The sequence below is a fragment of the Vidua macroura genome, chromosome 6 (genome assembly GCF_024509145.1).
Source record: "Vidua macroura isolate BioBank_ID:100142 chromosome 6, ASM2450914v1, whole genome shotgun sequence".
In the NCBI taxonomy this organism is placed as follows: domain Eukaryota; kingdom Metazoa; phylum Chordata; class Aves; order Passeriformes; family Viduidae; genus Vidua; species Vidua macroura.
In genome coordinates this window covers 59,113,727-59,127,400 of record NC_071576.1, presented here as the reverse complement: position 1 = coordinate 59,127,400, position 13,674 = coordinate 59,113,727, and the positions used below count along the sequence as shown (strand labels likewise).

The 13,674-nt window shown below is 37.4% G+C and overlaps 1 protein-coding gene across 5 annotated transcripts in view; it reads right to left on the bottom strand.

Moving 5' to 3' along the window:
• USP47 (ubiquitin specific peptidase 47) overlaps positions 1 to 13,674 on the bottom strand; it is a 52,990-nt gene that overhangs the window by 19,780 nt on the left and 19,536 nt on the right. For 3 of the 5 annotated variants that reach the window (XM_053979182.1, XM_053979184.1, XM_053979186.1), the window contains exons 3-10: positions 13,370 to 13,486; positions 12,089 to 12,227; positions 10,064 to 10,160; positions 9,434 to 9,579; positions 8,551 to 8,630; positions 7,607 to 7,756; positions 1,181 to 1,276; positions 941 to 1,093 (exon numbers count right to left, since the gene is read on the bottom strand). In XM_053979182.1, coding sequence (XP_053835157.1) covers positions 941 to 1,093; positions 1,181 to 1,276; positions 7,607 to 7,756; positions 8,551 to 8,630; positions 9,434 to 9,579; positions 10,064 to 10,160; positions 12,089 to 12,227; positions 13,370 to 13,486 — 978 coding nt within the window. The remainder of the gene's footprint in view (positions 1 to 940; positions 1,094 to 1,180; positions 1,277 to 7,606; positions 7,757 to 8,550; positions 8,631 to 9,433; positions 9,580 to 10,063; positions 10,161 to 12,088; positions 12,228 to 13,369; positions 13,487 to 13,674) is intronic. The other 2 variants (XM_053979183.1, XM_053979185.1) reach the window with 1 other exon arrangement.

Sequence of the window (13,674 nt, the reverse complement as noted above, 5' to 3'; positions counted from 1 at the left end):
CAGTAAGACTGATTAGTGTTCTGCTAGCTTAACAGCATGGTGTCACCAACACTGTAAATGCAGCTCACTCAGTATATTCATTGCTTACCTGAGCCTCTTGCCTCTGGATAATTGTTCTGATTTTCTGACAGTCCTTAATTTTATCTGAGTTCTATTCTCCCACATCAATCTTCATTGTCATTTATCCCACTCACTCTGAGAGGTATCAAATTGTCTACATGGCATCCTTCCTAAGACAAGGGTTTGCAGAGAGCCAGAAAAGCCTCTCCTCCATATGCACATCCCGGCAGTATTTCTCTTATACCAGTGCAAGCCAACAAATGTTTTCAGGAATGAAATTAGAGGAATGGTCTTCAATGCAAAATGCACAGTAAATACTTCTTGATGAATATAACTGCACAACATGAATTTTGGTTAAAACACAAAAAGTAAAAAGCCAGAAGACTGATGGGAAAAAAATATTTTTTTTTTTTAAATCTTATTTCTAAAGTATACACTACATGGTGATTCAGAGGGAAGGAATTCATTACTAATGATTTCTGGACTAACTTCAGTGAACAGAGTTTTGAAAATTTACATCACCTCTTATGACCAACACGATTCAGATAAATCTTCCCTTCTGGAATTGCGGTATATATGTAGAAGCCCTGAGAATCATGTCTTTAAATCTGTCGATTGAAGATGTAAAAAATCTGAAACAGCTTCTTTATGGAAGCTGGAACCCCAACTACAGAGAGCATGTTTGTTTGCAATATTAAAGAAAAAAATAAATCCACATGGACAGATTAAAAATCTTCAAATTATAGCATAGCATGGCTAAAGGACTTTTTATGTAGATGAAAAATGTTGTTAAAATGGGTTTATAAGTCTGGAATTTTGATTTTCTGCATGAGAAACTTGAAGGAACTTAAATGCTTTTCTCTGAAACCAAATACTTTACCTCATCTTCAACATCAATAAAGACACTCATGTCCAACTCCTCTGGAAAAGTCATGCGATCATTGAGTTTAATTCTGTGCATTGTGGTGTAATCAAAGTCAAATCTCTTCAGCTGTAATGTCAGCAGGTATGGAAAGTGCAAGAAACGCAGACCCTAAATGAAACAAGGACAAGATTATGCCCGTTATCAGGATTGGTATTACTAAAAGTAATTTTTGCAAATCATTTGACCGGTCTTTACCTTCCTTGCATCACATTTCTTCTTACATCGCTCACAAAAGTACTGATTTGGGCCATCAAGGATCTCAGGCTGAATGAAAGCATGCAGTGCTTCTTCCTAAGAATAAAAACACGTTACCCCATTTTTAAAGAGTGTTTACTACGCAGGTATAAATTTACAATAAGATTGCAAAAACATACAAATAATTAATTTAAATCTATCCCCAAAATTTGATTGACAAATTTTGGTACAGCCACAATATTCAGGTAAACGTGACCAGAAATCAACCTTTCTACCCAGCCCAAGGTAAATAGTAAAAACACAATTACTGTTAACCATATCTCATTCAGTATTTGATGAATCCCAACTGTCTTTGGTTCAATAGTTACATTTGCTCCTGTTACCTTGCACATCACATTTAGTCATGTCTGTTGTGGATGTGACAGCCTGGTCAGAGAGTGAGAAAACGAGGTAAGTTTTCTCACAGCGGACTTGTGAGACTTTTAGGAAGTTGTAGAGAAATGATGATAGCTTGTTATTGTAAACAACCTACAGGTGGTGTTTTTCTACTCTTTGTTTTTCTGTTCTTCTCAAGGATTGTTTGTGAGAAAAGTGTTTTTGTTAATCAGCCAATCAGGTAGAATGTGTCGGAACAGTCTATAAAGAGAAGAGCTTTTCACATTAAAGTTGCAGTTGTGCAAAGCAGCCTTCTTGGAGTCCGGTCGCTTTCTTACTCGATAGCGACAGTCTGTGAAGTCATCTGCTGTGAAAATGAGCTTATTTTTAAACCCTGACTTGTCCTTGTTCTCCCAGAATTTTGAGATGGCTCTTCTGCGTTTCTAAAGGAGTCTTTCTCAAGAGATCCAATCTGATATTTAGAGGGAGAAAGAGGAAGGGACAGAAAAAACCTGTTACTCAGTTTCTCAGTGCCCTGCATGAAGATACCCTTAGTCCTGCTCTACCAAGGGTCTTAGGAAACTACATTTGAAGATCCTATTTTTAAGTGAAAGTTGGGGAAAGGACAGAGGAAGAGTATTTGAGTTTTGCTCCCTAAGGATCAAAATGACCATCTCCTATAAAGACAGAAGTAGTTTCCTAGCTAAACCTCATGAGGCAACTAAACAATAACTGGAATTTTGTCCTCTGACAGCTGCCTAGTTTGGGGTAGTTCAAAAAACGCCACAAGTTCTGTCACTAATGCTTACATCCAGGACTTCAATGATTTCTATTGTGCTCCTCACTACAGCAATCAATATTCAAAATACAACCAAATTGATCATTATTCCTCTCCCGAACACAATTTGCAGCAATGACACTGCACATTAAGGTGTAAATACTTGAGAACAAACTTATTCAAACAGAATTCACTACAAGTATTGAGACGGGTTCACTGAAGAATTTTACCCAGAGACTTTCAAAGTTAAAACCTATGACACAGCCAGCTTGCAAGCCAAAAGCCTCTGGGTTTCTGAACTCCAAGCAGAAGCCAGAAGTTCTCTGTTCACCCATGGAGGTGAAAACAAATACAACTTGCAACAACATTTTTAAAATCAACATCTGTTAATGAAGGTCTGTGGCTGTTCCCCTGAAGTCTGAGTAAGTAAGAAGGGGCCTAACTGGGCAGAGTAAACTCAGCAGTCATAACACAGCTGGCAAAGAACCAATGACTGGTATCTAAATTGTGTTGTTTTGGCAAATCCCACTTTGGGAACAAATCAAGGATATGCCAAGTTCTTCACAGAAGTCCTCAATTCTTCCCTCCTCCCTTCTTTCTTCCTAAGAACAGAGGCAAGCAGCAAGAACAACAAAGCAAGCATTTTCCAAAAGCTCTGCTGCTGTTCTAGGAGAATAGACTTTTAAAAAACGGACTCTGTTCCAGGTGACAACTATTTGCAAATGGAAGACTTGCCAGAATCCACAGAACAACTGTACAGTGAAGGCAGTCATCTCAACTGCCCATTTTTGGAGCCAGCCAGAAAGGCCTTTGAACAGCCCTGAAATCACAGCTTTTGGGCAGAGACTCTGCAGACATGTGAAAACCTCTTAGAGCCTGAAATGAACTGCTGTCTATGTCTTTACTTCCTAAATGCTACAGAGGCTGAGTTGCTTTTTACTCCAGGGCCACAGACAGCTAATGTTTAGTAAGATTATGTACTGAAATGTGAGGAATCTCATTCTAAAATGTAAGAAAAAAGACTTAACAAGTTAGAACCTGCTTAAAAAGAAAGCAGAAGAAATGCATTGCTGTACTTTGACTATTATTCACAACTATTTCAGTGAAAGCAAAAAATGTAATGGCCAACACAGAAAACATGAATCAGAAAACATCACATAATGACATCATAATCAGTGACAGGACTCTCTTGGAGCCAAATGCCAGTTAAGGCAAGGAAAATATATTTCAAGTGTAAGAAAAAAGTTGCAGCTCATGTATCAACATGAATATAAATGGGAATATATGGAGGATAGGACAAAAATTATTATGTAATGCTTATGCAGACTCATGTGATGTGCAATTTAACAAGGAAGCACCCTACAAATTTTTACATAAGGCAGGAAGTGTTGATGCTTTAGACCCCTGAGAAGGCAATGAAGCATTATTACATCACTCTTGAGGTTTCACTGCTTAGCACACATAGTGAGCTGTGCTTTGAAAGGCCTGACTGGAGCTCTTGGGACCTCCATTACTTTTGAGCTATATATACAGCCATGTGTTTTTCAATCCTTGGATAACGACCACTGCTGTTCCCCAGGCTGACTCTCTTGCCTCTTACACAATCTTTACACGAAAATTAGGAGGTTTCTTAATACAATTCCTCTTCTAGTGTAGTTCACTGCCCTCTGCTCTGACAGTTTACTTGGCAAAACCAGGGACAAAGCTGCCAAGCTGCACAGCCTATCACAGCACACCCCCCTGCCCTGCAGTGCCACCAGAAGCCAGTGTTACCTTAGGAGTTACCTTCAAAGTGGCAGCTGTTATCTACCCTTGGAGTTACTGAGCATTTCCAAAATCCCCTACACACACACTTCAAAATAAAGCCTAAGTGATCAAGCTACAGATTAGGATGACAAAAGCTATTTAAACTTCTTTCTAGTTCAAAGAATCAAAAGAACAATACAGGCTGAAAGAAATTTCTGGAGATCATCTGATCCTAATCCCTTGCTCAAATCAGGTCAAACTTTAAGCATATTGCTCAGAGCCTTGTCCAGCCAAGTTCTGAGTGCATTCAGTTTTTAGTATTCTGAGATTTCTATCACTTAGCACACTAAAATGCTGTAACAATTCAGCCTAATTATTGTCTGACTTAAGAGAGGCACTGCAGAGAACTTTCCACTCCATAAAAATGCATTATGATCTAGACAGTAGTTTGACAAGTGTTATACTGCAAGCATTTGTAAATGTGTAAATTTGTAAAACCTGTGAATAGGAGCAGTAGGACCTTTACGAAACCTTACACAACAAATGGCATTTAGGCAAAACTGCTGTTGGAAAAAGCTAGAAACTAACTGCCTTCTCAGGTTTTCAGAGCTCGTCAGTTTTCCTGTGTTCAAAGAGTAAGTTCAATGAAAAATACAAGACCTCGTTGTTACTGATCTAGCCTTAAAAACAAAAAGGAATTATCACATCATCCATATTCTGCCTTCAACAGTTTGGCAAGGACACCACAAAGTAAGTTCACATAAAGTTCAAAGTAATTTCTGCCCTAAGAAGGACTACTTGTACACATACTTACACTCTCAAAAGAAAAGCTATGTATAAAAGATCTTGAAAACTAACAATACTTAACAAAACACAACTGCACTTGCTACACCTCCAGAATACTTGGATTATGACCCGTTTTCTGGTATTACAAATCAACTCTCTCTGTTTTAGTATCATAATTTCAGCATTACTGTCCTGCAATTTTTTTTTTTTACTGCAAAATATTTCAGCTTATGCCTAGTGCTGTTAAATTCAGTCATCTATACAAAAGACACTAGTACCTACAAAAATCAGAATGTGAACTGTTGCTCCTGTTTGCCTCCCTGAAATAAGCCAAGTGTTTTTATGCCTGGATTTCTACTGACCTCAAGAAAGCCTGATTCAGGGTTTTTTAACACCATAACCTTGAACAATTCAGATTACTTGAGTGCTTTTTCAGAAACCATCTTGAGTCACACACTGACAACATCTCAATGCCCCAGAGCTGCCCTAGTGAGTTTGCAGCTATGCTACATGGAGTTGGGAGATAGAGTGGGGAATCAGAAAAATTCCAAATGCAAACCTTAAGACCACACTGAAGAATTTCAGAATTGCTTCATAGTAGGAAATAAAGAAAGTATGACATTATAGTTCCCAGTTCTTCAATGTCCCCGTGTATTGAGAAGTAATGCACACATTAATTAATGCAACATTTCAAGTATCTGCATTTTTTTGGTAATACACAATGTCAAACAGTGGGATAATACTCTTTAAATGGCATTCTACAGATTGACCTTATTCAAGGCTCATCCATCCATTCTCTCTTATTCAAAAGTAATGGAAAATCACTTACCTCTAACTAGAGTTCTTTGAAGGTAGTATCCTCCTTAGATCCCCTATCTTGGGTTGTGTCGCCTGCTGCAAGTTCCCTCAGGAGCTGACTAGCAAGGTCTAAAAAGTTTTACATTCCCTTCCATAAGCCCTATTAGCGCATGTGGGAAGTTTTTGATCTCTCAGACCCTTTTACCTACACCTACTAAATCACATCACCTATGGATCAATGGAGGATACTACCTTCAGAGAATTCCATTTAGAAACAGGCGATTTTTCCCTTCTCCAAAAGCAAGTATCCTCCATATCTCCCCACTGCTGCAGACTACAGAACTAAAAATTACATCTGCTATTGATCATACATATGCAGGGAGGAGAATCAACTGAATGTAATCAGAATAGGAATTGAAAAAGCTCAAAAATTGAAGCATCAATACAAGTCGCAACCATGTAAGTTTGTGTAACAAAAATCTTAAAACTACTTTCCTCAGTGTAGTAAACCCAGTAAATGCTGACTGGAAGGAAAAATATCATATACTATTAAAAGTAATCTGATCTTTAAGTTCTTATTCATTCAAATTTTCTGTTTTTACAAATAGACAAAGTCTTTTTTTAGCATTGCACTACAGACTTGTCCACTAAAGAAAAAAACTTTCCATTTGAGACATACAAACAATGCATTGTTAAATGCAGAATTAAACTACAGGAACTGAATAGTTTTCATTACTTTTAATAGATAATAAAAATCTAATTATTGAATAAAAATTACAACAAATAAAATTTAGTTCAGGGAATACTGCTAGAAATTAGGGTTAAAAGGCTAAAAGGGAAGCCATCTGTATATAATATCAATCTGTAATAAGACAGCTTCAATTAGCTGGACAGTTCCAGAAAATTTTCATGCAATCTTAAAAAGAATTCAAAGGACGTTACTAACTTGAATTCTTTTCCCAAGATCAATGTCCCTCACCTTTACTATTTCTCAAGATTGGTATTTAAAGTTTCAAAGTATGAAGTACTTTGAAGCTATACTGCAGTTTAAGTTAATTCTACCAATTCTTCACAGAATTACTGTCAAGAATTATGGACTATTAGTGCTTTAAAAATATTGCCAGCTCACTAAATACAGAAGGAAAAATACTTAATATTTAATAAACAAGCCAATTACACAAGTGTTTGTTTAAAACAACCTTTACTGAGAGACTTGTTTGATTTATTCTTATTCTTTCTCACAACTCCATTCATAGTATACTGTAGAATTTCACAGTTTGTAGGTTTTTTTTTCAGGGTGGAAAAACTCAAACAAAAGAACTTCCACAGATTTACTAAGCAATAATTATGCTTGCCAGCATCAGTAAAGCTGGAGCAAAAGAGACTACAAATATTGATGCAGAATAGGATTTTTTAATCATCATTAAACTGGTGATTAAAAGGATATGGTATTTAAAAAGTGATCTTTAAAAAGCACCGCAACAACATGGCAATTAAAGTAAAAATTTTATGCCTTTCACTAACACTTTCAATAAGGCTATGAAAATTTAGCTATGTGCGAGTAAAAAAAACCAACCCAAATAAAACTTTGTGATCTCATAAAAATCTCTCAAGTAAATGCTGAATATTTTATCAGGAAGAAAATAACTGATTACTACAGCCCTAAGGCAATAAAGTTGCATTTCCCCTCCCCTTATACATGCACCAGTAGGACTCATTGAAGGGCAAAAGAAAAAAAAAAAAAAACAAAACCAAAAAATAAACCAAAAAGCCAAAAAAAAAGAAAAATCTTCTAGAACTTGCTAGCTGGTTCACTGCACAAAGACGAACACCCCAAGATGGAGTATCTAGGATGATACTTACCAGGGAACCAATTCTACCACTGGGGCATTATGTATTCTATGTGTGTATGGATGCACTATTAGGACCATAATAGTACACACCACGCTAGCAAACGCCTGGCTGGAGCCATAGGGCCGGATGACCAGAGGGATATCCAGGTACGTGTCAATTCTCCAGCCTTCATAGCCACACTCTAGGCACCTCACATAGTCCTTCAGTTTGCCTTGGTACAGTTGATTTATAAGATCAGCCTGAAACAAACAAATGCAGCAACAGGGATTTTAAAAAAAATTACCAATACCGTATTTCTTTGGTTTTACAAGAAAATACCTTTTTGTCAATTAAGCTACACATTTAAAATACCATTCCCCAGCAGGACATCCATCTCCTGACTTCTTACTTTCCCCTGCCCAAAACAGGTATCAAACAAGCTTCTCAAATCATGTTACATAAGTTTCAGTGTCCTTTACAGTCATGTCTTAAGTGACTACAAAAGCACCGAACTGAATTTTAAAAGGAGCTTGATCTTGCAGACACTGTTAACAGACTGACCCTGCACTCCTTTCCTGTGTTTCCAGAGACAATTTACCAATTACTCCTATTTACCAAAACTGGCCTGCAAGAAGGTGGCCATTTATCAGAATGTATCCTGGCCAGGAATATATTCCTGACTTTCTCCTGCATTAAGAAGGGAGAGCTTGAGCTTCAAGAGGCCACAACAAAGCCTAATAAATACTGACAGCAAGGAAGTTATTGTGCAAGTTACACAATCACTTTCTGTGCTTCAAATAAAGACTGAGTATAATATTCCAGAGTGTAGATTATTCCACTTTTAACTGGGGGAAGGAAACAGATGCAACACACTCTTGAAAGTCATATATCACAGTAGCTTAACTATTGCATCAAACCAGAAAACTGGAAAGTACCACAGATTTTCAATAAGCTGGTATTTAAAATTTAGTAAATGATCTTTATAATCATGAGAAAACCCAACAAATGTCCACAATACTACACCACTGAATGAAGTCAGTTTTTCCAAGCTTACCTGCTCCGTTTGCTTCCATTTCTGCTCCAAAGCATCAAACATGACTCTACAAAGCTCCTGCACATCATGCTGCTGCCACGCTGTTAAAAATTGAAGTTATTATTAGTTAAAACAGGAGATGTTATAAGCCCCAATACTGACTGTAGCTTGAGAATGCTTCCTAAAAAACTAATCATTAGTTCAAGTGTGTACCTACTCTATTACCTATTCACTACTGGGCCAGTGTTCAATTCCACAGGCAGCTGCCTCTCAGTGTAAGCCAGAAAAATAAGCAGCCAGCTTGTTCACTGTGTTTACACATAAACAAGAACTGTGTACACAAGCAAGAATATGTGAATAATACAGAACTGCTAATGTACTCTGGTATAAAACAAACTGCTTCTGATTTCTGTCCCACTTTGTGCTGATTCTCCAAAATCCAACTTTCAACTTCTCATCACCATGTGCTAATGGAAAAATCAACAGGTTATGGGGCAAAATTACACCACACAAGTATAAAAAGGACACACACAGTGCTTGATTTGAAGTAGACAATAATATGGGTAATTCCATAAATGCAACATGGGCATTTGACATTTGTGATTCAAAACAGAAGCAAGTTTCCTATAAAGAATTACTTTTTTAGAAACAATTAACATGTGCAATGACTCATGTCATTATTTTTGTTTAATTACAAAAACATAGTGCTTTTTACTTTAGCAGCCTAAAACTCACAGCTGCCATTTCTTTAACAATCAAACACACCGCACAACAAAGAATCCAGGTAGGCTGTTTTGTTTCCATTGAAAAAGTCGATTGTATTAATTACTCTTAATTCTGGTATTTTCCCCCATGAACAGCAGCAGCTGAAGCAAACCACAGCAGTTTAACAGCTGCACGTTACCTTCACTACTGTCCCATCCAAAACTCCGTGTAACGTCTGTCGTTTCAATTGCCCTTTTTTTGCTGGTCTGCAGTAAAACAAACAGTCTCTGAAGCTGGTAGGGGATACTCCTCTCAGGATCCTCTTCAGATTCCTCAAATTCCCACCTATTTGGAACACAAGATATTTGACAAATAAAACTGCTTTGAAAGCATTACTCAAAAAGGCATTAAATCAACATTTATTACATTTCAGGTCTGCCAGGTCACAGGTTAACTGCAGCTGTTTCCTGGGAGAAGTCAAATGCAATTGCTTTCCATTTCTGCAGTAAATGGCAATGATACTCTTCAAATGTTTAAACATAACACCAAAAATTTTGAAGACATTCACTGTACAGACATGAACTGCACTTCACATCAAATTTAACTTTCAGTTTGATGTTTTCAAGATTCTTTAAAAAGCGTCCATGCCATAACCAGTAACATATTTTAATGAAAAGCTGAAGCTTTTAAGCAGATATAATTTATAAGCTTGACTTTCATTATGATTTCAGTATCCAAAAAAGGAAATTTTAACACGTGAAATTCCAAAGGGTCTCCTACCAATATGAACCAGCACAAATTTAAGAAGTTTTTTATTCTATATACTCACTTATACAATGCATTTCTAAATTCAGGAGTCATGAAAAGTGTTTGCAGAAGGCTGTTCAAGTAGCAAGTCATTGCTTGATTTACCAGCCCCACATAACCTAAAAATATGAGAATAATGAGATGGAAATAATGCAAAAAGAAGGCACAGCAATTCAAGACTTAAAACACTTGACAAGAAGACAATTCTGTGCTAGTGTTTAAGAACTGCATTCGTCTGTTGTTATTTATTGTTATTTACACTATAAATGAAGGGAATGTTATAATTTCTGAGAGCAACAGGTAATAATAGTTTATATAACAAAAATAATTCTCCTGAATGACATGAAGCTGGTTTTCTGATCACATTAAAAAGCAGTATTTAATGCTGAATACTACACTAATGGGGATGTAGGTAACTATAAATAATAGCAGATTTATATTTTACAGAATAAACTAGAATTTTCTAAGAAACAATTGTGTATCAGCTTGCTTACTGTTTTATGTCTGTTAAAAGTCTCCTAGTAATAATTTTACTATAATTTGTATCTGCACTGGTTTTATTATTGTTTTCAAATCAGAAATAAAAAAAAAATCCCAAGTGCCAACACAACACTACTATTCTAAACCCTTCCACCTTAAAAAATTAATTAAAAAAAAATAATTGAACTACTGAAACACTGTCATTTTTACTAGCTGAAAATAAAATTGTTTACTTATATTAATCTAAGCTGCAATTTTAAGATTTTGTCCAAAATATGCAATATTAGCAACAACTGATAAGCAAGGAGCATATACTGAAGCATTGTATAATAAAGGAATTAAAAATTCCTGTTTATACTCCAAAAAGTCTTGAAAAAAAAATAATCTCAGTACCATACTAGTAATGAAAAGGCAGCTACTTCACACACAGGCATTTTCTGTGAAGAGACTGAATCAGAACATTCGTGCTTTACTTAATACTCTACACTATATAAATCACCTTTTCAGTTTCAATAAATGAAAAAAAAGGTAGATAAACTTCCTTATTTGCCAAAAAGCCTTAAGCAGGGGGAAGGGAAGGGAAGGGAAGGGAAGGGAAGGGAAGGGAAGGGAAGGGAAGGGAAGGGAAGGGAAGGGAAGGGAAGGGAAGGGAAGGGAAGGGAAGGGAAGGGAAGGGAAGGGAAGGGAAGGGAAGGGAAGGGAAGGGAAGGGAAGGGAAGGGAAGGGAAGGGAAGGGAAGGGAAGGGAAGGGAAGGGAAGGGAAGGGAAGGGAAGGGAAGGGAAGGGAAGGGAAGGGAAGGGAAGGGAAGGGAAGGGAAGGGAGAAGGGGAGAAGAGGAAGAGAAGAGGAAGAGAAGAGGAAGAGAAGAGGAAGAGAAGAGGAAGAGGAAGAGAAGAGGAAGAGAAGAGGAAGAGAAGAGGAAGAGAAGAGGAAGAGAAGAGGAAGAGAAGAGGAAGAGAAGAGGAAGAGAAGAGGAAGAGAAGAGATGAATGTCAGTTTTGTGGCCACTCAGTGCCTTTACTCTCCTGGCAGCTGTAATTTGCTGTCTCCTCCTGCCCTGCCGAGCAGCCTCCCAGAACCCTGGGCACTCCCCTCCCCAGGGGGGCCTGCTGGATGGGGGATGCAGGAGGAGTCTCCTGGGGAATCCTCCCTCAGGCAAAGAAAACTGCAGCCCCTGGCAGGAATTCCCAGGCCAAGCAGAGATGTGGCAGGAGCCCCTGCAGTAACAGGGTATCCTTCAGCTGAGAGTGAACACAGCTGGGCACTCTGCTGATCCAACCCCAACTACGAACTAGGGATGAGCAGCACGCCAACACTGCAAAGGGGGACTCTGAGAGAGTCTGAATTACCCTGTCCAAGGTAAGGAAAGGATGGAACATGGTTCTTCCATTTCTAAAGTGATGGGAGAGTATCATAAAAAAACATGAATAAAAAAATGTAGCAGCGATGTGGGTATTTTTAAAATAAATTGCAATTTATTTAAAAAAAAATCCTGAGGTGCTGCTATGTGAAAATGTGCTAAAATAATTACAAACTCGCATTGCCTTTACAAGAGAGAACAAAATACCTGTTTCTGATTTGCTTAGGACTGAAGAATAAGAATAGCTTTGACTGACATAATCATGGGTACATCCAATGGAGCCTTCTCTTGGAAGGGGACCTATAAATCTCTCCTGTGCACCATCCTCTGTTGCACCTGACTCCTCCTGGAAACACAAACACACCCATCACATGCACAAGTTAGACAGCACATTTCTGCTGAAGTACCTATGAGATTTACTTTTCTCTCATGGCTAAGAAACCAATTTTCCTAGGCACATCACACAATTTTTTCAACATTGCAGATGCACAGTGTAACTTTAGTTCTGCCCTCCAAATTCTCAAGCCCTTGACACATTGCTCTTAGCACTGGCAGAAGGACAGGTCCTTATGAACACTGCACATCCAAATACACTATTACAACGTACACAACAAGCAAGTTGGCAATTTAGCATCTCCTAAGCCTCAAGTTTTCTGTACCGCAATACAGAATAAGATTTTTTTCTAAGACACATAAGACATATATAATCTAATAAGATTTTTCCCAGACATATAAATTTCACTCCATTAATCTTCCAGGACCATTCTTAAATTCTGATGTTGAGCATAATTATTTACAAATGGGTTTTTCCCCCCTTTTTCAGGTAATTAAACTCCCCAACAAAGGCTAAGTAAGCCAGCATTATGCTGATACAAGAGCTAAGTAATAAAACTTAATATATCACTAGTCTATCCAATCCTTGATTTGAGTATATTGCAGCTGTGTGCATCATGTATTTGAGAAACAGAAAATTTTAAAGTATTTGAAATGGCAAACAGTGGCTTCTAGAAACACTGCCAACTCTTCTTTTATATTATCCATAAGGATAAATGTGGAAGCAGCTAACTGCTGTCAATGCAGGGCTACCATTTCTGAGAATTCTGCCAGAAAGGCCTAACATTGCTTTCAAACACCAAGAGGAAAGGGATTGGATATATGATTAAATATGTATTGTTAAGACTTATCTCTGAATGTGTCAAAGATTAATTAATTATATAACCTTACAAAATTGCTTGCAGCAAACATCACATAAATATTGCTGAGCGTGAACAGAATGACAGCAAATCATTACTAATGGAATTGGTCCCACTCAGGAGAAATGTGAACACAGATGCAAATATAGTCAAAGTCTGTTGAGAAGGTTCTCAAAGAAGCTTAGGATGAAATACTCAGCCCGGTTTTATTTCATGTTCTGATCTTACACAAGCACTACAAAGAATACACACCTCTCCCACAACACTGGCTTATGTAGCTGAGTGAAGATTTTACCTGCATTACATGAGGCTGCTCACCATCCTTGTCTGTCAAATGCAGAAAGTTCTTCTTCCCTGGCTCAAAACCAGCATCAAGAATGGTTTTGTCACTGTTCTGATCTATTGGAGTCTGCTAAAAAAGAGTAAAAAAACAGAAATAACACTTTTTATAAACAGATCTATATGCAATTAACAGATTCCATCCAAGTACATTGCTTTCTATGGTTGCTGACACAGTAAAACCACATGAAAATAAATAATTATCCAGTAAAGAAAACACACATCATCAGTAATGAAATAACTTGGGAACAGTTTAAGAAA